Raw genomic sequence first — 23,769 nt, forward strand, 5'->3', positions numbered from 1 at the left:
GTGACCTGTGCAATCCTGAAACGCAATACCATTACAATGGATGTCACGACTTGCTCATATGTAGCAGCGTCGCTCGTTTCCTGTTCTGGTGTTAGCTGAAGTGACAGCTTCCTCAACTGTCACTCCAAACACTTTACATGATTACATCAAGACTCAGCCACGTGTATACGTCAGGGATATGTCGCCAATGCAGGTTCGTCCGACACTGAGCCTTGCTGACGTCCTGGGTAATGTCGCCAATGCAGGTTCGTCCGACACTTAGCCTTGCTGACGTCATGGGTAATGTCGCCAATGCAGGTTCGTCCGACACTGAATCTTGCTGACGTCCTGGGTAATGTCGCCAATGCAGGTTCGTCCGACACTGAATCTTGCTGACGTCCTGGGTAATGTCGCCAATGCAGGTTCGTCCGACAATGAATCTTGCTGACGTCCTGGGTTGTGTCGCCAATGCAGGTTCGTCCGACACTTAATGTCGCCAATGCAGGTTCGTCCGACACTGAATCTTGCTGACGTCATGGGTAATGTCGCCAATGCAGGTTCGTCCGACAATGAATCTTGCTGACGTCCTGGGTAATATCGCCAATGCAGATTCGTCCGACAATGAATCTTGCTGACGTCCTGGGTTGTGTCGCCAATGCAGGTTCGTCCGACAATGAATCTTGCTGACGTCATGGGTTGTGTCGCCACTGCAGGTTCGTCCGACGCTGAGCCTTGCTGACGTCCTGGGTAATGTCGCCAATGCAGGTTCGTCCGACAATGAATCTTGCTGACGTCCTGGGTTGTGTCGCCAATGCAGGTTCGTCCGACACTTAGCCTTGCTGACGTCCTGGGTTGTGTCATGGATGCAGGTTCGTCCGACACTGAGCCTTGCTGACGTCCTGGGTTGTGTCACCAATGCAGGTTCGTCCGACACTGAGCCTTGCTGACGTCCTGGGTTGTGTCACCGATGCAGGTTCGTCCGACAATGAATCTTGCTGACGTCCTGGGTAATGTCGCCAATGCAGGTTCGTCCGACACTGAGCCTTGCTGACGTCCTGGGTAATGTCGCCAATGCAGGTTCGTCCGACACTTAGCCTTGCTGACGTCCTGGGTAATGTCGCCAATGCAGGTTCGTCCGACACTTAGCCTTGCTGACGTCCTGGGTTGTGTCATGGATGCAGGTTCGTCCGACACTTAGCCTTGCTGACGTCCTGGAATGTGTCACCAATGCAGGCTCGTCCGTCACTGAGCCTTGCTGACGTCCTGGGTTGTGTCATGGATGCAGGTTCGTCCGACACTTAGCCTTGCTGACGTCCTGGGTTGTGTCATGGATGCAGGTTTGTCGGACACTTAGCCTTGCTGACGTCCTGGGTAATGTCGCCAATGCAGGTTCGTCCGACACTTACTCTACTGACGTCCTGGGTTGTGTCATGGATGCAGGTTCGTCCGACACGTAGCCTTGCTGACGTCCTGGGTTGTGTCATGGATGCAGGTTCGTCCGACACTTAGCCTTACTGACGTCCTGGAATGTGTCACCAATGCAGGCTCGTCCGTCACTTAGCCTTGCTGACGTCCTGGGTTGTGTCATGGATGCAGGTTCGTCCGACACTTAGCCTTGCTGACGTCCTGGGTTGTGTCACCGGTGCCGGTTCGTCCGACACTGAATCTTGCTGACGTCCTGGGTTGTGTCACCACTACAGGTTCGTCCGACACTTAGCCTTGCTGACGTCCTGGGTTGTGTCACCACTACAGGTTCGTCCGTCACTGAGCCTTGCTGATGTCCTGGGTAATGTCACCATTGTTACTGAACCAAACTAATGCTTTTAGTGGGATTGTTACTGAACCAAGCTAATGCATTTAGTGGGATTGTTACTGAACCAAACTAATGAATTTAGTGGGATTGTTACTGAACTAAAATAATGCATTTAGTGGGATTGTTACTGAACCAAGCTAATGCATTTAGTGGGATTGTTACAGAACCAAACTAATGGATTTAGTGGGATTGTTACTGAACTAAACTAATGCATTTAGTGGGATTGTTACTGAACAAAACTAATGAATTTAGTGGGATTGTTACTGAACTAAACTAATGCATTTAGTGGGATTGTTACTGAACCAAGCTAATGCATTTAGTGGGATTGTTACTGAACCAAACTAATGAATTTAGTGGGATTGTTACTGAACTAAACTAATGCATTTAGTGGGATTGTTACTGAACCAAACTAATGCATTTAGTGGGATTGTTACTGAACTAAACTAATGCATTTAGTGGGATTGTTACTGAACCAAACTTATGCATTTAGTGGGATTGTTACTGAACTAAAGTAATGCATTTAGCGAGATTGTTACTGATCTAAACTAATGCATTTAGTGGGATTGTTACTGAACTTAACTAATGCATTTAGTGGGATTGTTACTTAACTAAACTAATGCATTTAGTGGGATTGTTACTGAACCAAACTAATGCATTTAGCGAGATTGTTACTGATCTAAACTAATGCATTTAGTGGGATTGTTACTGATTTAAACTAATGCATTTAGTGGGATTGTTACTGAACCAAACTAATGCATTTAGTGGGATTGTTACTGAACTAAACTAATGCATTTAGTGGGATTGTTACTGAACCAAACTAATGCATTTAGCGAGATTGTTACTGATCTAAACTAATGCATTTAGTGGGATTGTTACTGATTTAAACTAATGCATTTAATGGGATTGTTACTGAACTAAACTAATGCATTTAGTGGGATTTTAAAAGGACAGATAGCAAATGTTCTGTTGTGATGGTTTCTTTGTTACATATGCGCAGACAGATAAAGATAGAATGAAATCTTTTACTACTGTAGCTCAGCTGCCCTCATATCATTGGCCACAAAGACATTCTTAACATCTGAATCATGTGTAGTCAAATAAAGACTGTATCGATTGACATGCTTAAGAGGTTAATCTTGAATTAAGTTAAGGTCTACAGCTGCAATGGAAAAAAAACTGGCTAGTTCAAGAAACACTGCCTTAATACTTTAAAAAAACATTCATTTCTTTATGGCCAACCAACTTGTTAATTAATATCAATGACCCACAATAATTAACACTCATCAGATATTGCAACAATCTGCATCTTTAGCCACAAGTCCAAACCTGACTGTGGTTTATTTGTTATTAAACGCATTACACAATTCCATGTATATGATGGGAGACAGTAATCATTGAGTCTGAACCAGACAATCCAGTGATTGATATTGTGAGCAAATGATCCACAGTGTCGTGCTACGATGACACAGAATCAATTAAGTCACTGAACCTGACCACCCGATCCTTTTGGTCGCCTCTTTGGCTAAAAAAATAATAGTATTGGTTCTCAGGCACCGCCTGCATCATCATAAAAGTTTTGTTTTTAATTCCATTTAAAAAAACACACAAAAAGATCCTAAAATATTCCAAGACCAACGGTAGTCAAACATTGTATTCCCGTATTTTACATCAAGGGATACATTTATGTAGAGAGGCCCTTTCCCTGCTTGATTGTACACAACTGTTTATTTGGTTATATACTAATTTGAACAACAACCAAAAAAAGACACTGCCCGCCCTCACTATAATTTCAAAAAACATTGCCCGAGAACTAAATCTTTTATTTTTTTTCGCCTTAGGACCAGCATTGGTTGCTGTGGACCTTTCCTAACCCAGAACCTACACGGGTACTTTTGGTTTGACAAGATCAGTTGATAAGAATCCATATGCTCAGACTAAAATCTACTGAACACAAAGCTAAGATGGAAGCTCGAACTAGAATATTCAAATATTCAAAAGTAAAGAACAATGACATCAGGTTACGTGTTTTATTCAGAAACACAAGACATACGCTGATTTGAAATATTTATTGGAATAACTTTAAGTCTTACAATTCATTATCAACTGCAATAGTAAATATCATAATACTCTATCACATCATCACATTCACCCTTCCACACACTATAGTACAGTATTTACAGTCAACAGTACCTGGTAAACATATATTGCCATACACAAATGCTTCTTCCTTCAGTGTTATACCATTCAAAGGGTAAATCTATCACTTTCCTTTCAGATTAAATACACGAGAAGGATGTTCACTCTCCCATGCACGTCCATGAATATGATTTGCTTCATAAAATACATTACTTTATCTTATTTAAGAATGCTGGAGTGGTTTCATGGCAACAAATCTGAATCACAACCGCTAAACATTGTAACTTTGAGTTTGTGATCACGACCGATGCCCAGGGTGCCTTTGTACAGAGCGATCTTAGCGCTGAGGTGATTGTAACTCCCATACCTTAACATAGACTTACGACAGTCTTAGCGCTAAGGTTGTTTTGTACAAAAGCACCTAGGACTCACAGCAAGATACTCCCAAGAAGAAACACATCCCATTCTGCAGATGAAGGCTGAAGCCACACAAAAAGCATCTGATTATCCATTATGTCAACAATGTCAACAATGTCAACAGAGAGATATACACTGGGGACCTATCAATATGAATGATTTTGTTGTTGTTGTTCTTGTTGTTGTTTAATGCCACACTCAGCAATATACCAACTATATGACATCAGACTGTAAATAATACAGTGTGGACTAGACAATCCAGTGTTTGACATCATGAGCATCGGTCCATGCAATCGCAATACGATGACATTCATCAACCTAATCAACAATCCCATTAGTCGCCTCTTACGACAATCATAGTTGCCTTTTATGGCAAGCATTGGTTGCTGAACACCTATTCTACCCCGGATCTTCACGGGTCGTATACCAAAGGAAGTTACAGAACAACATCAGACGAAGAAGCATATCATGGCACTTAGATGCACTAACAGCATGGCACTTATAATGCAGAATGTCTCAGATCTTTGCATTGATGTCATTCTCAGTATTAGGCCCTTTGTTTTGTCTCGGTTGAATGCTGACCAATCATGTCGATCAGCTTCATTGCAGCGTCTGGTATCCGTGTCCCTGAAGAAGAGTAAGCGAGTGAGTTGGGTTTAACACCACTTTTAACAGAATTACAGTTATATCACGTCATGTCAACTTAATGTGGGAGGAAAGGCCGAAGTGATGCAGGTCTCAGACGTTTACCACTTCGGTGAAACCCACGAGCACGGGTATGGTGCTGACAAACCTAGAAACATTATCGGGGTGAACCGGGATTCGAACCCACAATCATAGGTTTCTGGCGTGTCCAAGGGACGCAACTCTGCACAGCCAATCACGGCGCCTTAGATGACTGGGCCACGTGTGCCCCTGCATGAAGAAGAAGATACTTGGTCATTTATTGCACACTTCAGTGTGAAAGACTGAGTTTTCAAAATTTGAGAAAAGTGAATTGTTTGATAGGCATTACTTAGAAGTTGACGGATGACAGTCTTGAATCTATACAGGATCCATACTGAAACGTGCATTTACAGTATTAAAGAAGTTGTTTTCCATAAATTGTGTCTACTTTGAGAAGAGTGATATTTCGCTTGCAGTGAACAAAACAATGCTGTTAACATAACACTTGATACCTCACAGCAGTGAACATAACACTTTGACAGAACTATAGTCATACAAAAGAAAGCTCCCCTTTATTGTAAGTGTCTAGCCTGTTTGGTGGTATCAAGTGTGTCGTCACATGTCATCATGCGTGGGTTTGTATGTATGTTTGTATGTGTTTGGAGTTGGATGTGGCTGTGGGTATGTGTGTGGCGGTGGGTGTGGGTTTGTGTGTGAAGGTGGATCTAGGTTTGTGTGTGGAGGTGGATGTGGGTAAGTGTGTGGAGGTGGATGTGGGTATCCGTGTGGAGGTGGAGGTGGGTATGTGTGTGGAGGTGGATGTGGGTATGTGTGTGGAGGTGGATGTGGGTATGTGTGTGGAGGTGGATGTAGGTTTGTGTGTGCAGGTGGATGTGGGTATGTGTGTGGAGGTGGATGTGGGTTTGTGTGTGGAGGTGGATGTGGGTATCTGTGTGGAGGTGGATGTGGGTTTGTGTGTGGAGGTGGATATGGGTATGTGTGTGGAGGTGGATGTGGGTATGTGTGTGGAGGTGGATGTGGGTATGTTTGTGGAGGTGGATGTGGGTATGTGTGTGGAGGTGGATGTGGGTATGTGTGTGGAGGTGGATGTGGGTATGTGTGTGGAGGTGGATGTAGGTTTGTGTGTGGAGGTGGATGTGGGTATGTGTGTGGAGGTGGATGTGGGTATGTGTATGGAGGTGGAGGTGGGTATCTGTGTGGAGGTGGAGGTGGGTATGTGTGTGGAGGTGGATGTGGGTATGTGTGTGGAGGTGGATGTGGGTATGTGTGTGGAGGTGGATGTTGGTATGTGTGTGGAGGTGGATGTAGGTTTGTGTGTGGAGGTGGATGTGGGTATGTGTGTGGAGGTGGAGGTGGATGTGGGTATGTGAGTGGAGGTGGATGTGGGTATGTGTGTGGAGGTGGATGTGGGTATGTGTGTGGAGGTGGATGCGGGTAAGTGTGTGGAGGTGGAGGTGGGTTTGTGTGTGGAGGTGGATGTGGGTTTGTGTGTGGAGGTGGATGTGGGTATGTGTGTGGAGGTGGATGTGGGTATGTGTGTGGAGGTGGGTGTGGGTATGTGTGTGGAGGTGGATCTGGGTATGTGTGGAGGTGGATCTGGGTATGTGTGTGGAGGTGGAAGTGGGTATGTGTGTGGAGGTGGATGTGGGTTTGTGTGTGGAGGTGGAGGTGGGTTTGTGTGTGGAGGTGGGTGTGGGTATGTGTGTGGAGGTGGATGTGGGTTTGTGTGTGGAGGTGGATGTGGGTTTGTGTGTGGAGGTGGAAGTGGGTATGTGTGTGGAGGTGGATGTGGGTATGTGTGTGGAGGTGGATGTAGGTATGTGTGTGGAGGTGGATGTGGGTATGTGTGTGGAGGTGGATGTGGGTATGTGTGTGGAGGTGGATGTAGGTATGTGTGTGGAGGTGGATGTGGGTATGTGTGTGGAGGTGGAGGTGGGTTTGTGTGTGGAGGTGGGTGTGGGTATGTGTGTGGAGGTGGATGTGGGTATGTGTGTGGAGTTGGATGTGGGTTTGTGTGTGGAGGTGGATGTGGGTATGTGTGTGGAGGTGGATGTAGGTATGTGTGTGGAGGTGGATGTAGGTATGTGTGTGGAGGTGGATGTGGGTATGTTTGTGGAGGTGGATGTGGGTATGTGTGTGGAGGTGGATGTGGGTATGTGTGTGGAGGTGGATGTGGGTATGTGTGTGGAGGTGGATGTAGGTTTGTGTGTGGAGGTGGATGTGGGTATGTGTGTGGAGGTGGATGTGGGTATGTGTATGGAGGTGGAGGTGGGTATCTGTGTGGAGGTGGAGGTGGGTATGTGTGTGGAGGTGGATGTGGGTATGTGTGTGGAGGTGGATGTGGGTATGTGTGTGGAGGTGGATGTTGGTATGTGTGTGGAGGTGGATGTAGGTTTGTGTGTGGAGGTGGATGTGGGTATGTGTGTGGAGGTGGAGGTGGGTATGTGTGTGGAGGTGGATATATGTATGTGTGTGGAGGTAGATGTGGGTTTGTGTGTGGAGGTGGATATATGTATGTGTGTGGAGGTGGATATATGTATGTGTGTGGAGGTAGATGTGGGTTTGTGTGTGGAGGTGGATGTGGGTATGTGAGTGGAGGTGGATGTGGGTATGTGTGTGGAGGTGGATGTGGGTATGTGTGTGGAGGTGGATGCGGGTAAGTGTGTGGAGATGGAGGTGGGTTTGTGTGTGGAGGTGGATGTGGGTATGTGTGTGGAGGTGGATGTGGGTTTGTGTGTGGAGGTGGATGTGGGTATGTGTGTGGAGGTGGATGTGGGTATGTGTGTGGAGGTGGGTGTGGGTATGTGTGTGGAGGTGGATCTGGGTATGTGTGGAGGTGGATCTGGGTATGTGTGTGGAGGTGGAAGTGGGTATGTGTGTGGAGGTGGATGTGGGTTTGTGTGTGGAGGTGGAGGTGGGTTTGTGTGTGGAGGTGGGTGTGGGTATGTGTGTGGAGGTGGATGTGGGTTTGTGTGTGGAGGTGGATGTGGGTTTGTGTGTGGAGGTGGAAGTGGGTATGTGTGTGGAGGTGGATGTGGGTATGTGTGTGGAGGTGGATGTAGGTATGTGTGTGGAGGTGGATGTGGGTATGTGTGTGGAGGTGGATGTGGGTATGTGTGTGGAGGTGGATGTAGGTATGTGTGTGGAGGTGGATGTGGGTATGTGTGTGGAGGTGGAGGTGGGTTTGTGTGTGGAGGTGGGTGTGGGTATGTGTGTGGAGGTGGATGTGGGTTTGTGTGTGGAGTTGGATGTGGGTTTGTGTGTGGAGGTGGATGTGGGTATGTGTGTGGAGGTGGATGTGGGTATGTGTGTGGAGGTGGATGTGGGTATGTGTGTGGAGGTGGATCTGGGTATGTGTGTGGAGGTGGATCTGGGTATGTGTGTGGAGGTGGAAGTGGGTATGTGTGTGGAGGTGGATGTGGGTATGTGTGTGGAGGTGGATGTTGGTATGTGTGTGGAGGTGGATGTGGGTATGTGTGTAGAGGTGGATGTGGGTATGTGTGTGGAGGTGGATGTGGGTATGTGTGTGGAGGTGGATGTGGGTATGTGTGTAGAGGTGGATGTTGGTATGTGTGTTGAGGTGGATGTGGGTATGTGTGTAGAGGTGGATCTGGGTATGTATGTGGAGGTGGATCTGGGTATGTGTGTGGAGGTGGATGTGGGTATGTGTGTGGAGGATGATGTGGGTATGTGTGTGGAGGTGGATGTGGGTATGTGTGTGGAGGTGGATGTGGGTATGTGTGTGGAGGTGGATGTGGGTATGTGTGTAGAGGTGGATGTGGGTATGTGTGTGGAGGTGGATGCGGGTATGAGTGTGGAGGTGGAGGTGGGTATGTGTGTGGAGGTGGATCTGGGTATGTGTGTGGAGGTGGAAGTGGGTATGTGTGTGGAGGTGGATGTGGGTATGTGTGTGGAGGTGGATGTTGGTAAGTGTGTGGAGGTGGATGTGGGTATGTGTGTAGAGGTGGATGTGGGTATGTATGTGGAGGTGGATTTGGGTTTGTGTGTGGAGGTGGATGTGGGTATGTGTGTGGAGGATGATGTGGGTATGTGTGTGGAGGTGGATGTGGGTATGTGTGTAGAGGTGGATGTGGGTGTGTATGTGGAGGTGAGTGTGGGTATGTGTGGAGGTGGATGTGGGTATGTGTGTGGAGGTGAGTGTGGGTTTGTGTGTGCAGGTGGAGGTGGGTATGTGTGTGGAGGTGGATGTGGGTAAGTGTGTGGAGGTGGATGTGGGTATGTGTATGGAGGTGGAGGTGAGTTTGTGTGTGGAGGTGGATGTGGGTATGTGTGTGGAGGTGGATGTGGGTATGTGTGTGGAGGTGGATGTGGGTATGTGTGTGGAGGTGGATGTGGGTATGTGTGTGGAGGTGGATGTGGGTTTGTGTGTAGAGGTGGATGTGGGTATGTGTGTGGAGGTGGAGGTGGGTTTGTGTGTGGAGGTGGATGTGGGTATGTGTGTGGAGGTGGAGGTGAGTTTGTGTGTGGAGGTGGAGGTGGGTTTGTGTGTAGAGGTGGATGTGGGTATGTGTGTGGAGGTGGAGGTGAGTTTGTGTGTGTAGGTGGATGTGGGTATGTGTGTGGAGGTGGATGTGGGTTTGTGTGTGGAGGTGGATGTGGGTATGTGTGTGGAGGTGGATGTGGGTATGTGTGTGGAGGTGGATGTGGGTTTGTGTGTGGAGGTGGATGTGGGTATGTGTGTGGAGGTGGATGTGGGTTTGTGTGTGGAGGTGGATGTGGGTATGAGTGTGGAGGTGGATGTGGGTATGTGTGTGGAGGTGGATGTGGGTTTGTGTGTGGAGGTGGAGGTGAGTTTGTGTGTGGAGGTGGATTTAGAGGATGATGTGGGTATGTGTGTCGAGGTGGATGTGGGTATGTGTGTGGAGGTGGAGGTGAGTTTGTGTGTGGAGGTGGATGTGGGTATGTTTGTGGAGGTGGATGTGGGTATGTGTGTGGAGGTGGATGTGGGTAAGTGTGTGGAGGTGGATGTGGGTAAGTGTGTGGAGGTGGATGTGGGTATGTGTGTGGAGGTGGATGTGGGTATGTGTGTGGAGGTGGAGGTGAGTTTGTGTGTGGAGGTGGAGGTGAGTTTGTGTGTGGAGGTGGATGTGGGTAAGTGTGTGGAGGTGGATGTGGGTAAGTGTGTGGAGGTGGATGTGGGTAAGTGTGTGGAGGTGGATGTGGGTATGTGTGTGGAGGTGGAGGTGAGTTTGTGTGTGGAGGTGGATGTGGGTAAGTGTGTGGAGGTGGATGTGGGTAAGTGTGTGGAGGTGGATGTGGGTATGTGTGTGGAGGTGGATGTGGGTATGTGTGTGGAGGTGGATGTGGGTATGTGTGTGGAGGTGGATGTGGGTATGTGTGTGGAGGTGGATGTGGGTAAGTGTGTGGAGGTGGAGGTGGGTATGTGTGTGGAGGTGGATGTGGGTATGTGTGTGGAGGTGGATGTGGGTTTGTGTGTGGAGGTGGATGTGGGTAAGTGTGTGGAGGTGGATGTGGGTATGTGTGTGGAGGTGGATGTGGGTATGTGTGTGGAGGTGGAGGTGAGTTTGTGTGTGGAGGTGGAGGTGAGTTTGTGTGTGGAGGTGGATGTGGGTATGTGTGTGGAGGTGGATGTGGGTATGTGTGTGGAGGTGGAGGTGAGTTTGTGTGGGGAGGTGGATGTGGGTATGTGTGTGGAGGTGGATGTGGGTATGTGTGTGGAGGTGGATGTGGGTTTGTGTGTGGAGGTGGAGGTGAGTTTGTGTGTGGAGGTGGATGTGGGTATGTGTGTGGAGGTGGATTTAGAGGATGATGTGGGTATGTGTGTGAAGATGGATGTGGGTATGTGTGTGGAGGTGGAGGTGAGTTTGTGTGGGGAGGTGGATGTGGGAATGTGTGTGGAGGTGGAGGTGAGTTTGTGTGTGGAGGTGGATGTGGGTATGTTTGTAGAGGTGGATGTGGGTATGTGTGTGGAGGTGGATGTGGGTAAGTGTGTGGAGGTGGGTGTGGGTATGTGTGTGGAGGTGGATGTGGGTATGTGTGTGGAGGTGGATGTGGGTTTGTGTGTGGAGGTGGATGTGGGTATGTGTGTGGAGGTGGATGTGGGTTTGTGTGTGGAGGTGGATGTGGGTATGTGTGTGGAGGTGGATGTGGGTATGTGTGTGGAGGTGGATGTGGGTAAGTGTGTGGAGGTGGATGTGGGTATGTGTGTGGAGGTGGATGTGGGTATGTGTGTGGAGGTGGATGTGGGTATGTGTGTGGAGGTGGATGTGGGTATGTGTGTGGAGGTGGATGTGGGTATGTTTGTGGAGGTGGATGTGGGTATATGTGTGGAGGTGGATGTGGGTATGTGTGTGGAGGTGGATGTGGGTATGTGTGTGGAGGTGGATGTGGGTATGTGTGTGGAGGTGGGTGTGGGTATGTGTGTGGAGGTGGTTGTGGGTTTGTGTGTGGAGGTGGAGGTGGGTATGTGTGTGGAGGTGGATGTGGGTATGTGTGTGGAGGTGGATGTGGGTATGTGTGTGGAGGTGGATGTGGGTTTGTGTGTGGAGGTGGATGTGGGTATGTGTGTGGAGGTGGATGTGGGTATGTGTGTGGAGGTGGATGTGGGTATGTGTGTGGAGGTGGATGTGGGTTTGTGTGTGGAGGTGGATGTGGGTATGTGTGTAGAGGTGGATGTTGGTATGTGTGTGGAGGTGGATGTGGGTTTGAGTGTGGAGGTGGATGTGGGTATGTGTGTGGAGGTGGATGTTGGTATGTGTGTGGAGGTGGATGTGGGTATGTGTGTGGAGGTGGATGTGGGTATGTGTGTGGAGGTGGAGGTGAGTTTGTGTGTGGAGGTGGATGTGGGTATGTGTGTGGAGGTGGATGTGGGTATGTGTGTGGAGGTGGATGTGGGTATGTGTGTGGAGGTGGATGTGGGTATGTGTGTGGAGGTGGATGTGGGTATTTGTGTGGAGGTGGATGTGTGTATGTGTGTGGAGGTGGATGTGGGTATGTGTGTGGAGGTGAGTGTGGGTTTGTATGTGGAGGTGGATGTGGGTAAGTGTGTGGAGGTGGATGTGGGTATGTGTGTGGAGGTGGATGTGGGTTTGAGTGTGGAGGTGGATGTGGGTATGTGTGTGGAGGTGGATGTGGGTATGTGTGTGGAGGTGGATGTGGGTATGTGTGTGGAGGTGGATGTGGGTATGTGTGTGGAGGTGGATGTGGGTAAGTGTGTGGAGGTGGAGGTGGGTTTGTATGTGGAGGTGGATGTGGGTATGTGTGTGGAGGTGGATGTGGGTTTGTGTGTGGAGGTGGATGTGGGTATGTGTGTGGAGGTGGATGTGTGTAAGTGTGTGGAGGTGGATGTGGGTTTGTGTGTGGAGGTGGATGTGGGTTTGTGTGTGGAGGTGGATGTGGGTATGTGTGTGGAGGTGGATGTGGGTATGTGTGTGGAGGTGGATGTGGGTATGTGTGTGGAGGTGGATGTGGGTATGTGTGTGGAGGTGGATGTGGGTATGTGTGTGGAGGTGGATGTGGGTTTGTGTGTGGAGGTGGATGTGGGTATGTGTGTGGAGGTGGATGTGGGTATGTGTGTGGAGGTGGAGGTGGGTTTGTGTGTGGAGGTGGAGGTGGGTATGTGTGTGGAGGTGGATGTAGGTATGTGTGTGGAGGTGGATGTGGGTATGAGTGTGGAGGTGGATGTGTGTAAGTGTGTGGAGGTGGATGTGGGTTTGTGTGTGGAGGTGGATGTGGGTTTGTGTGTGGAGGTGGATGTGGGTATGTGTGTGGAGGTGGATGTGGGTATGTGTGTGGAGGTGGATGTGGGTATGTGTGTGGAGGTGGATGTGGGTATGTGTGTGGAGGTGGATGTGGGTTTGTGTGTGGAGGTGGATGTGGGTTAGTGTGTGGAGGTGGATGTGGGTATGTGTGTGGAGGTGGATGTGGGTATGTGTGTGGAGGTGGATGTGGGTTAGTGTGTGGAGGTGGATGTGGGTATGTGAGTGGAGGTGGATGTGGGTATGTGTGTGGAGGTGGATGTGGGTTTGTGTGTGGAGGTGAGTGTGGGTTTGTGTGTGGAGGTGGATGTGGGTATGTGTGTGGAGGTGGATGTGGGTTTGTGTGTGGAGGTGAGTGTGGGTTTGTGTGTGGAGGTGGATGTGGGTTTGTGTGTGGAGGTGGATGTGGGTATGTGAGTGGAGGTGGATGTGGGTATGTGTGTGGAGGTGGATGTGGGTTTGTGTGTGGAGGTGGATGTGGGTATGTGAGTGGAGGTGGATGTAGGTATGTGTGTGGAGGTGGATGTGGGTATGTGTGTGGAGGTGGATGTGGGTATGTGTGTGGAGGTGGATGTGGGTATGTGTGTGGAGGTGGATGTGGGTATGTGAGTGGAGGTGGATGTGGGTATGTGTGTGGAGGTGGATGTGGGTATGTGAGTGGAGGTGGATGTGGGTATGTGAGTGGAGGTGGATGTGGGTATGTGTGTGGAGGTGGATGTGGGTATGTGTGTGGAGGTGGAGGTGGGTTTGTGTGTGGAGGTGGATGTGGGTATGTGTGTGGAGGTGGTTGTGGGTATGTGTGTGGAGGTGAGTGTGGGTATGTGTGTGGAGGTGGATGTGGGTATGTGTGTGGAGGTGGATGTGGGTTTGTGTGTGGAGGTGAGTGTGGGTTTGTGTGTGGAGGTGGAGGTGGGTTTGTATGTGGAGGTGGATGTGGGTATGTGTGTGGAGGTGGTTGTGGGTATGTGTGTGGAGGTGAGTGTGGGTATGTGTGTGGAGGTGGATGTGGGTATGTGTGTGGAGGTGGATGTGGGTTTGTGTGTGGAGGTGGATGTGGGTATGTGTGTGGAGGTGAGTGTGGGTATGTGTGTGGAGGTGAGTGTGGGTATGTGTGTGGAGGTGGATGTGGGTATGTGTGTGGAGGTGAGTGTGGGTTTGTATGTGGAGGTGGATGTGGGTATGTGTGTGGAGATGAGTGTGGGTATGTGTGTGGAGGTGGATGTGGGTATGTGTGTGGAGGTGAGTGTGGGTATGTGTGTGGAGGTGAGTGTGGGTATGTGTGTGGAGGTGGATGTGGGTATGTGTGTGGAGGTGAGTGTGGGTTTGTGTGTGGAGGTGGAGGTGGGTTTGTATGTGGAGGTGGATGTGGGTATGTGTGTGGAGGTGAGTGTGGGTATGTGTGTGGAGGTGAGTGTGGGTATGTGTGTGGAGGTGGATGTGGGTATGTGTGTGGAGGTGGATGTGGGTATGTGTGTGGAGGTGAGTGTGGGTTTGTGTGTGGAGGTGGATGTGGGTATGTGTGTGGAGGTGGATGTGGGTATGTGTGTGGAGGTGAGTGTGGGTTTGTGTGTGGAGGTGGAGGTGGGTTTGTATGTGGAGGTGGATGTGGGTATGTGTGTGGAGGTGGTTGTGGGTATGTGTGTGGAGGTGAGTGTGGGTATGTGTGTGGAGGTGGATGTGTGTAAGTGTGTGGAGGTGAGTGTGGGTTTGTGTGTGGAGGTGGAGGTGGGTTTGTGTGTGGAGGTGGAGGTGGGTTTGTATGTGGAGGTGGATGTGGGTATGTGTGTGGAGGTGGATGTGGGTTTGTGTGTGGAGGTGAGTGTGGGTTTGTGTGTGGAGTAGGAGGTGGGTTTGTATGTGGAGGTGGATGTGGGTATGTGTGTGGAGGTGGATGTGTGTAAGTGTGTGGAGATGGATGTGGGTGAGTGTGTGGAGGTGGATGTGGGTATGTGTGTGGAGGTGGATGTGGGTATGTGTGTGGAGGTGAGTGTGGGTATGTGTGTGGAGGTGGATGTGGGTATGTGTGTGGAGGTGGATGTGGGTTTGTGTGTGGAGGTGGATGTGGGTATGTGTGTGGAGGTGAGTGTGGGTATGTGTGTGGAGGTGAGTGTGGGTATGTGTGTGGAGGTGGATGTGGGTATGTGTGTGGAGGTGAGTGTGGGTTTGTATGTGGAGGTGGATGTGGGTATGTGTGTGGAGGTGAGTGTGGGTATGTGTGTGGAGGTGGATGTGGGTATGTGTGTGGAGGTGAGTGTGGGTATGTGTGAGGAGGTGAGTGTGGGTATGTGTGTGGAGGTGGATGTGGGTATGTGTGTGGAGGTGAGTGTGGGTTTGTGTGTGGAGGTGGAGGTGGGTTTGTATGTGGAGGTGGATGTGGGTATGTGTGTGGAGGTGAGTGTGGGTATGTGTGTGGAGGTGAGTGTGGGTATGTGTGTGGAGGTGGATGTGGGTATGTGTGTGGAGGTGGATGTGGGTGTGTGTGTGGAGGTGGATGTGGGTAAGTGTGTGGAGGTGGATGTGGGTGTGTGTGTGGAGGTGGGTGTGGGTGTGTGTGTGGAGGTGGATGTGGGTATGTGTGTGGAGGTGGATGTGGGTAAGTGTGTGGAGGTGGATGTGGGTATGTGTGTGGAGGTGGATGTGGGTATGTGTGTGGAGGTGGATGTGGGTATGTGTGTGGAGGTGGATGTGGGTATGTGTGTGGAGGTGGATGTGGGTATGTGTGTGGAGGTGGATGTGGGTATGTGTGTGGAGGTGGATGTGGGTATGTGTGTGGAGGTGGATGTGGGTTTGTGTGTGGAGGTGGATGTGGGTATGTGAGTGGAGGTGGATGTGGGTATGTGTGTGGAGGTGGATGTGGGTATGTGTGTGGAGGTGGATGTGGGTATGTGTGTGGAGGTGGATCTGGGTATGTATGTGGAGGTGGATCTGGGTACGTGTGTGGAGGTGGATGTGGGTATGTGTGTGGAGGTGGATGTGGGTATGTGTGTGGAGGTGGATGTGGGTTTGTGTGTGGAGGTGGATGTGGGTATGTGAGTGGAGGTGGATGTGGGTATGTGTGTGGAGGTGGATGTGGGTATGTGTGTGGAGGTGGATGTGGGTATGTGTGTGGAGGTGGATCTGGGTATGTGTGTGGAGGTGGATGTGGGTATGTGTGTGGAGGTGGATGTTGGTATGTTTGTGGAGGTGGGTGTTGGTATGTGTGTGGAGGTTGATGTGGGTATGTGTGTGGAGGTGGGTGTTGGTATGTGTGTGGAGGTGGATGTGGGTATGTGTGTAGAGGTGGATCTGGGTATATATGTGGAGGTGGACGTGGGTAAGTGTGTGGAGGTGGATGTGGGTATGTGTGTAGAGGTGGATGTGGGTAAGTGTGTGGAGGTGGATGTGGGTATGTGTGTAGAGGTGGATGTGGGTATGTATGTGGAGGTGGATTTGGGTTTGTGTGTGGAGGTGGATGTGGGTATGTGTGTGGAGGATGATGTGGGTATGTGTGTGGAGGTGGATGTGGGTATGTGTGTAGAGGTGGATGTGGGTTTGTGTGTGGAGGTGGATGTGGGTAAGTGTGTGGAGGTGGATGTGGGTATGTGTGTAGAGGTGGATGTGGGTATGTGTGTGGAGATGGATGTGGGTTTGTGTGTAGAGGTGGATGTGGGTTTGTGTGTGGAGGTGGATTTAGAGGATGATGTGGGTATGTGTGTGGAGGTGGATGTGGGTTTGTGTGTAGAGGTGGATGTGGGTTTGTGTGTGGAGGTGGATGTGGGTTTGTGTGTGGAGGTGGATGTGGGTTTGTGTGTGGAGGTGGATGTGGGTTTGTGTGTGGAGGTGGATGTGGGTATGTGTGTGGAGGTGGATGTGGGTTTGTGTGTGGAGGTGGATGTGGGTTTGTGTGTGGAGGTGGATTTAGAGGATGATGTGGGTTTGTGTGTGGAGGTGGATTTAGAGGTGGATGTGGGTTTGTGTGTGGAGGTGGATGTGGGTATGTGTGTAGAGGTGGATGTGGGTTTGTGTGTGGAGGTGGATGTGGGTTTGTGTGTGGAGGTGGATGTGTGTAAGTGTGTGGAGGTGGATGTGGGTATGTGTGTGGAGGTGGATGTGGGTATGTGTGTGGAGGTGGAAGTGGGTATGTGTGTGGAGGTGGATGTGGGTAAGTGTGTGGAGGTGGATGTGGGTATGTGTGTGGAGGTGGATGTGGGTATGTGTGTGGAGGTGGAGGTGGGTATGTGTGTGGAGGTGGATGTGGGTATGTGTGTGGAGGTGGATGTGGGTATGTGTGTGGAGGTGGATCTGGGTATGTATGTGGAGGTGGATGTTGGTATGTGTGTGGAGGTGGATGTGGGTAAGTGTGTGGAGGTGGATGTGGGTATGTGTGTGGAGGTGGATGTGGGTATGTGTGTGGAGGTTGATGTGGGTTTGTGTGTGGAGGTGGATGTGGGTATGTGTGTGGAGGTGGAGGTGGGTATGTGTGTGGAGGTGGATATATGTATGTGTGTGGAGGTGGATGTGGGTTTGTGTGTGGAGGTGGATGTGGGTATGTGTGTGGAGGTGGATGCGGGTATGTGTGTGGAGGTGGATGTGGGTGAGTGTGTGGAGGTGGATGTGGGTATGTGAGTGGAGGTGGAGGTGGGTATGTGTGTGGAGGTGGATGTGGGTTTGTGTGTGGAGGTGGATGTGGGTATCTGTGTGGAGGTGGATGTGGGTATGTGTGTGGAGGTTGATGTGGGTTTGTGTGTGGAGGTGGATGTGGGTATGTGTGTGGAGGTGGATGTGGGTATGTGTGTGGAGGTGAGTGTGGGTATGTGTGTGGAGGTGAGTGTGGGTATGTGTGTGGAGGTGGATATATGTATGTGTGTGGAGGTGGACGTGGGTTTGTGTGTGGAGGTGGATGTGGGTATGTGTGTGGAGGTGGAGGTGGGTATGTGTGTGGAGGTGGATGTGTGTATGTGTGTGGAGGTGGATGTGGGTATGTGTGTGGAGGTGGATGTGGGTATGTGTGTGGAGGTGGATGTGGGTATGTGTGTGGAGGTGGATGTGGGTATGTGTGTAGAGGTGGATGTGGGTATGTGTGTGGAGGTGGATGTGGGTATGTGTGTAGAGGTGGATGTGGGTATGTGTGTGGAGGTGGATGTGGGTATGTGTGTGGAGGTGGATGTGGGTATGTGTGTGGAGGTGGATGTGGGTATGTGTGTAGAGGTGGATGTGGGTATGTGTGTGGAGGTGGATGTGGGTATGTGTGTGGAGGTGGATGTGGGTATGTGTGTGGAGGTTGATGTGGGTATGTGTGTGGAGGTGGAGGTGGATGTGGGTATGTGTGTGGAGGTGGATGTGGGTATGTGTGTGGAGGTGGAGGTGGGTATGTGTGTGGAGGTGGATATATGTTTGTGTGTGGAGGTGGATGTGGGTTTGTGTGTGGAGGTGGTTGTGGGTATGTGTGTGGAGGTGAGTGTGGGTATGTGTGTGGAGGTGGATGTGGGTATGTGTGTGGAGGTGGATGTGGGTTTGTGTGTGGAGGTGAGTGTGGGTTTGTGTGTGGAGGTGGAGGTGGGTTTGTATGTGGAGGTGGATGTGGGTATGTGTGTGGAGGTGGTTGTGGGTATGTGTGTGGAGGTGAGTGTGGGTATGTGTGTGGAGGTGGATGTGGGTATGTGTGTGGAGGTGGATGTGGGTTTGTGTGTGGAGGTGGATGTGGGTATGTGTGTGGAGGTGAGTGTGGGTATGTGTGTGGAGGTGGATGTGTGTAAGTGTGTGGAGGTGAGTGTGGGTATGTGTGTGGAGGTGGATGTGTGTAAGTGTGTGGAGGTGAGTGTGGGTATGTGTGTGGAGGTGGATGTGTGTAAGTGTGTGGAGGTGAGTGTGGGTATGTGTGTGGAGGTGGATGTGGGTATGTGTGTGGAGGTGGATGTGGGTATGTGTGTGGAGGTGGATGTGGGTATGTGTGTGGAGGTGAGTGTGGGTTTGTGTGTGGAGGTGGAGGTGGGTTTGTATGTGGAGGTGGATGTGGGTATGTGTGTGGAGGTGGTTGTGGGTATGTGTGTGGAGGTGAGTGTGGGTATGTGTGTGGAGGTGGATGTGTGTAAGTGTGTGGAGGTGAGTGTGGGTTTGTGTGTGGAGGTGGAGGTGGGTTTGTGTGTGGAGGTGGATGTGGGTATGTATGTGGAGGTGGATGTGGGTATGTGTGTGGAGGTGGATGTGGGTTTGTGTGTGGAGGTGAGTGTGGGTTTGTGTGTGGAGGTGGAGGTGGGTTTGTATGTGGAGGTGGATGTGGGTATGTGTGTGGAGGTGGATGTGTGTAAGTGTGTGGAGGTGGATGTGGGTGAGTGTGTGGAGGTGGATGTGGGTATGTGTGTGGAGGTGGATGTGTGTAAGTGTGTGGAGGTGGATGTGGGTATGTGTGTGGAGGTGGATGTGGGTATGTGTGTGGAGGTGGAGGTGGGTATGTGTGTGGAGGTGGATGTGTGTAAGTGTGTGGAGGTGGAGGTGGGTATGTGTGTGGAGGTGGAGGTGGGTATGTGTGTGGAGGTGGATGTGGGTAAGTGTGTGGAGGTGGATGTGGGTTTGTGTGTGGAGGTGGATGTGGGTATGTGAGTGGAGGTGGATGTGTGTAAGTGTGTGGAGGTGGATGTGGGTATGTGTGTGGAGGTGGATGTGTGTAAGTGTGTGGAGGTGGATGTGGGTTTGTGTGTGGAGGTGGATGTGGGTATGTGTGTGGAGGTGGATGTGGGTATGTGTGTGGAGGTGGATGTGGGTATGTATGTGGAGGTGGATGTGGGTATGTGAGTGGAGGTGGATGTGGGTATGTGAGTGGAGGTGGATGTGGGTATGTGTGTGGAGGTGGATGTGGGTATGTGAGTGGAGGTGGATGTGGGTATGTGTGTGGAGGTGGATGTGGGTATGTATGTGGAGGTGGATGTGGGTATGTGTGTGGAGATGGATGTGGGTATGTGTGTGGAGGTGGATGTGGGTGAGTGTGTGGAGGTGGATGTGGGTATGTGTGTGGAGGTGGATGTGGGTATGTGTGTGGAGGTGGAGGTGGGTATGTGTGTGGAGGTGGATGTGTGTAAGTGTGTGGAGGTGGAGGTGGGTATGTGTGTGGAGGTGGATGTGTGTAAGTGTGTGGAGGTGGAGGTGGGTATGTGTGTGGAGGTGGAGGTGGGTATGTGTGTGGAGGTGGATGTGGGTAAGTGTGTGGAGGTGGATGTGGGTTTGTGTGTGGAGGTGGATGTGGGTATGTGAGTGGAGGTGGATGTGTGTAAGTGTGTGGAGGTGGATGTGGGTATGTGTGTGGAGGTGGATGTAGGTATGTGTGTGGAGGTGGATGTGGGTTTGTGTGTGGAGGTGGATGTGGGTAAGTGTGTGGAGGTGGATGTGGGTTTGTGTGTGGAGGTGGATGTGGGTATGTGAGTGGAGGTGGATGTGTGTAAGTGTGTGGAGGTGGATGTGGGTATGTGTGTGGAGGTGGATGTGGGTTTGTGTGTGGAGGTGGATGTGGGTATGTGAGTGGAGGTGGATGTGTGTAAGTGTGTGGAGGTGGATGTGGGTGAGTGTGTGGAGGTGGATGTGGGTATGTGTGTGGAGGTGGATGTGTGTATGTGTGTGGAGGTGGATGTGGGTATGTGTGTGGAGGTGGATGTGGGTATGTGTGTGGAGGTGGATGTGTGTATGTGAGTGGAGGTGGATGTGTGTAAGTGTGTGGAGGTGGATGTGGGTGAGTGTGTGGAGGTGGATGTGGGTGAGTGTGTGGAGGTGGATGTGGGTTTGTGTGTGGAGGTGGATGTGTGTAAGTGTGTGGAGGTGGATGTTGGTATGTGTGTGGAGGTGGATGTGGGTATGTGTGTGGAGGTGGATGTGGGTATGTGTGTGGAGGTGGATGTGGGTATGTGTGTGGAGGTGGATGTGGGTATGTGTGTGGAGGTGGATGTGGGTATGTGTGTGGAGGTGGATGTGGGTATGTGTGTGGAGGTGGATGTGTGTAAGTGTGTGGAGGTGGATGTGGGTATGTGTGTGGAGGTGGATGTGGGTATGTGTGTGGAGGTGGATGTGTGTAAGTGTGTGGAGGTGGATGTTGGTATGTGTGTGGAGGTGGATGTGTGTAAGTGTGTGGAGGTGGATGTTGGTATGTGTGTGGAGGTGGAGGTGGGTATGTGTGTGGAGGTGGATGTGTGTAAGTGTGTGGAGGTGGATGTTGGTATGTGTGTGGAGGTGGAGGTGGGTATGTGTGTGGAGGTGGATGTGTGTAAGTGTGTGGAGGTGGATGTTGGTATGTGTGTGGAGGTGGATGTGGGTGAGTGTGTGGAGGTGGATGTGGGTATGTGTGTGGAGGTGGATGTGTGTATGTGTGTGGAGGTGGATGTGGGTATGTGTGTGGAGGTGGATGTGGGTATGTGTGTGGAGGTGGATGTGGGTATGTGTGTGGAGGTGGATGTGTGTAAGTGTGTGGAGGTGGATGTTGGTATGTGTGTGGAGGTGGAGGTGGGTATGTGTGTGGAGGTGGATGTGTGTAAGTGTGTGGAGGTGGATGTTGGTATGTGTGTGGAGGTGGAGGTGGGTATGTGTGTGGAGGTGGATGTGTGTAAGTGTGTGGAGGTGGATGTTGGTATGTGTGTGGAGGTGGAGGTGGGTATGTGTGTGGAGGTGGATGTGTGTATGTGTGTGGAGGTGGATGTGGGTATGTGTGTGGAGGTGGATGTGGGTATGTGTGTGGAGGTGGATGTGTGTAAGTGTGTGGAGGTGGATGTGGGTATGTGTGTGGAGGTGGAGGTGGGTATGTGTGTGGAGGTGGATGTGTGTAAGTGTGTGGAGGTGGATGTTGGTATGTGTGTGGAGGTGGAGGTGGGTATGTGTGTGGAGGTGGATGTGTGTATGTGTGTGGAGGTGGATGTGGGTATGTGTGTGGAGGTGGATGTGGGTATGTGTGTGGAGGTGGAGGTGGGTATGTGTGTGGAGGTGGATGTGGGTAAGTGTGTGGAGGTGGATGTGGGTTTGTGTGTGGAGGTGGATGTGGGTATGTGAGTGGAGGTGGATGTGTGTAAGTGTGTGGAGGTGGATGTGGGTATGTGTGTGGAGGTGGATGTAGGTATGTGTGTGGAGGTGGATGTGTGTAAGTGTGTGGAGGTGGAGGTGGGTATGTGTGTGGAGGTGGAGGTGGGTATGTGTGTGGATGTGGGTATGTGTGTGGAGGTGGATGCGGGTGAGTGTGTGGAGGTGGATGTGGGTATGTGAGTGGAGGTGGATGTGGGTATGTGTGTGGAGGTGGATGTGGGTATGTGTGTGGAGGTGGATGTGGGTATGTGTGTGGAGGTGAGTGTGGGTTTGTGTGTGGAGGTGGATGTGGGTTTGTGTGTAGAGGTGGATGTGGGTTTGTGTGTGGAGGTGGATGTGGGTATGTGAGTGGAGGTGGAGGTGGGTATGTGTGTGGAGGTGAGTGTGGGTATGTGAGTGGAGGTGGAGGTGGGTATGTGTGTGGAGGTGGATGTGGGTTTGTGTGTGGAGGTGGATGTGGGTATGTGTGTGGAGGTGGATGTGGGTATGTGTGTGGAGGTGGATGTGGGTTTGTGTGTGGAGGTGAGTGTGGGTTTGTGTGTGGAGGTGGATGTGGGTATGTGTGTAGAGGTGGATGTGGGTATGTGTGTGGAGGTGGATGTGGGTTTGTGTGTGGAGGTGGATGTGGGTATGTGAGTGGAGGTGGATGTGTGTAAGTGTGTGGAGGTGGATGTGGGTATGTGTGTGGAGGTGGATGTAGGTATGTGTGTGGAGGTGGATGTGGGTATGTGTATGGAGGTGGATGTGGGTATGTGTGTGGAGGTGGAGGTGGGTATGTGAGTGGAGGTGGATGTGTGTAAGTGTGTGGAGGTGGATGTGGGTATGTGTGTGGAGGTGGATGTGGGTATGTGTGTGGAGGTGGATGTGGGTATGTGTGTGGAGGTGGATGTGGGTATGTGTGTGGAGGTGGATGTGGGTATGTGTGTGGAGGTGGATGTGGGTATGTGAGTGGAGGTGGATGTGTGTAAGTGTGTGGAGGTGGATGTGGGTATGTGTGTGGAGGTGGATGTGGGTATGTGAGTGGAGGTGGATGTGTGTAAGTGTGTGGAGGTGGATGTGGGTATGTGTGTGGAGGTGGATGTGGGTATGTGTGTGGAGGTGGATGTGGGTATGTGTGTGGAGGTGGATGTGTGTAAGTGTGTGGAGGTGGATGTGGGTTTGTGTGTGGAGGTGGATGTGGGTATGTGTGTGGAGGTGGATGTGGGTATGTGTGTGGAGGTGGATGTGGGTTTGTGTGTGGAGGTGAGTGTGGGTTTGTGTGTGGAGGTGGATGTGGGTATGTGTGTAGAGGTGGATGTGGGTATGTGTGTGGAGGTGGATGTGGGTTTGTGTGTGGAGGTGGATGTGGGTATGTGAGTGGAGGTGGATGTGTGTAAGTGTGTGGAGGTGGATGTGGGTATGTGTGTGGAGGTGGATGTAGGTATGTGTGTGGAGGTGGATGTGGGTATGTGTGTGGAGGTGGATGTGGGTATGTGTGTGGAGGTGGATGTAGGTATGTGTGTGGAGGTGGATGTGGGTATGTGAGTGGAGGTGGATGTGGGTATGTGTGTGGAGGTGGATGTGGGTATGTGTGTGGAGGTGGATGTGGGTATGTGTGTGGAGGTCGTTGTGGATGTGGATGTGGGTATGTGTGTGGAGGTGGATGTGGGTATGTGTGTGGAGGTGGATGTGGGTATGTGAGTGGAGGTGGATGTGGGTATGTGTGTGGAGGTGGATGTGGGTATGTATGTGGAGGTGGATGTGGGTATGTATGTGGAGGTGGATGTGGGTATGTGTGTGGAGGTGGATGTGGGTATGTGTGTGGAGGTGGATGTGGGTATGTATGTGGAGGTGGATGTGGGTATGTATGTGGAGGTGGATGTGGGTATGTATGTGGAGGTGGATGTGGGTATGTATGTGGAGGTGGATGTGGGTATGTGTGTGGAGGTGGATGTGGGTATGTGTGTGGAGGTGGATGTGGGTATG

The 23,769-nt window shown here is 50.9% G+C and overlaps 1 protein-coding gene across 1 annotated transcript in view; it reads right to left on the bottom strand.

Moving 5' to 3' along the window:
- Window positions 1-4,643: 4,643 nt before the first annotated feature.
- The window catches only part of LOC124121004 (methylmalonyl-CoA mutase, mitochondrial-like), a 64,774-nt gene continuing 45,648 nt past the window's right edge, over window positions 4,644-23,769 (bottom strand). The window contains exon 19 of the mRNA XM_048391890.1: window positions 4,644-4,972. Coding sequence (XP_048247847.1) covers window positions 4,893-4,972 — 80 coding nt within the window. The 3' untranslated portion in view covers window positions 4,644-4,892. The remainder of the gene's footprint in view (window positions 4,973-23,769) is intronic.

This window comes from Haliotis rufescens, unplaced genomic scaffold (assembly GCF_023055435.1).
Source record: "Haliotis rufescens isolate VD_foot unplaced genomic scaffold, xgHalRufe1.0.p SCAF_101, whole genome shotgun sequence".
NCBI classification, from domain to species: Eukaryota; Metazoa; Mollusca; class Gastropoda; order Lepetellida; family Haliotidae; genus Haliotis; species Haliotis rufescens.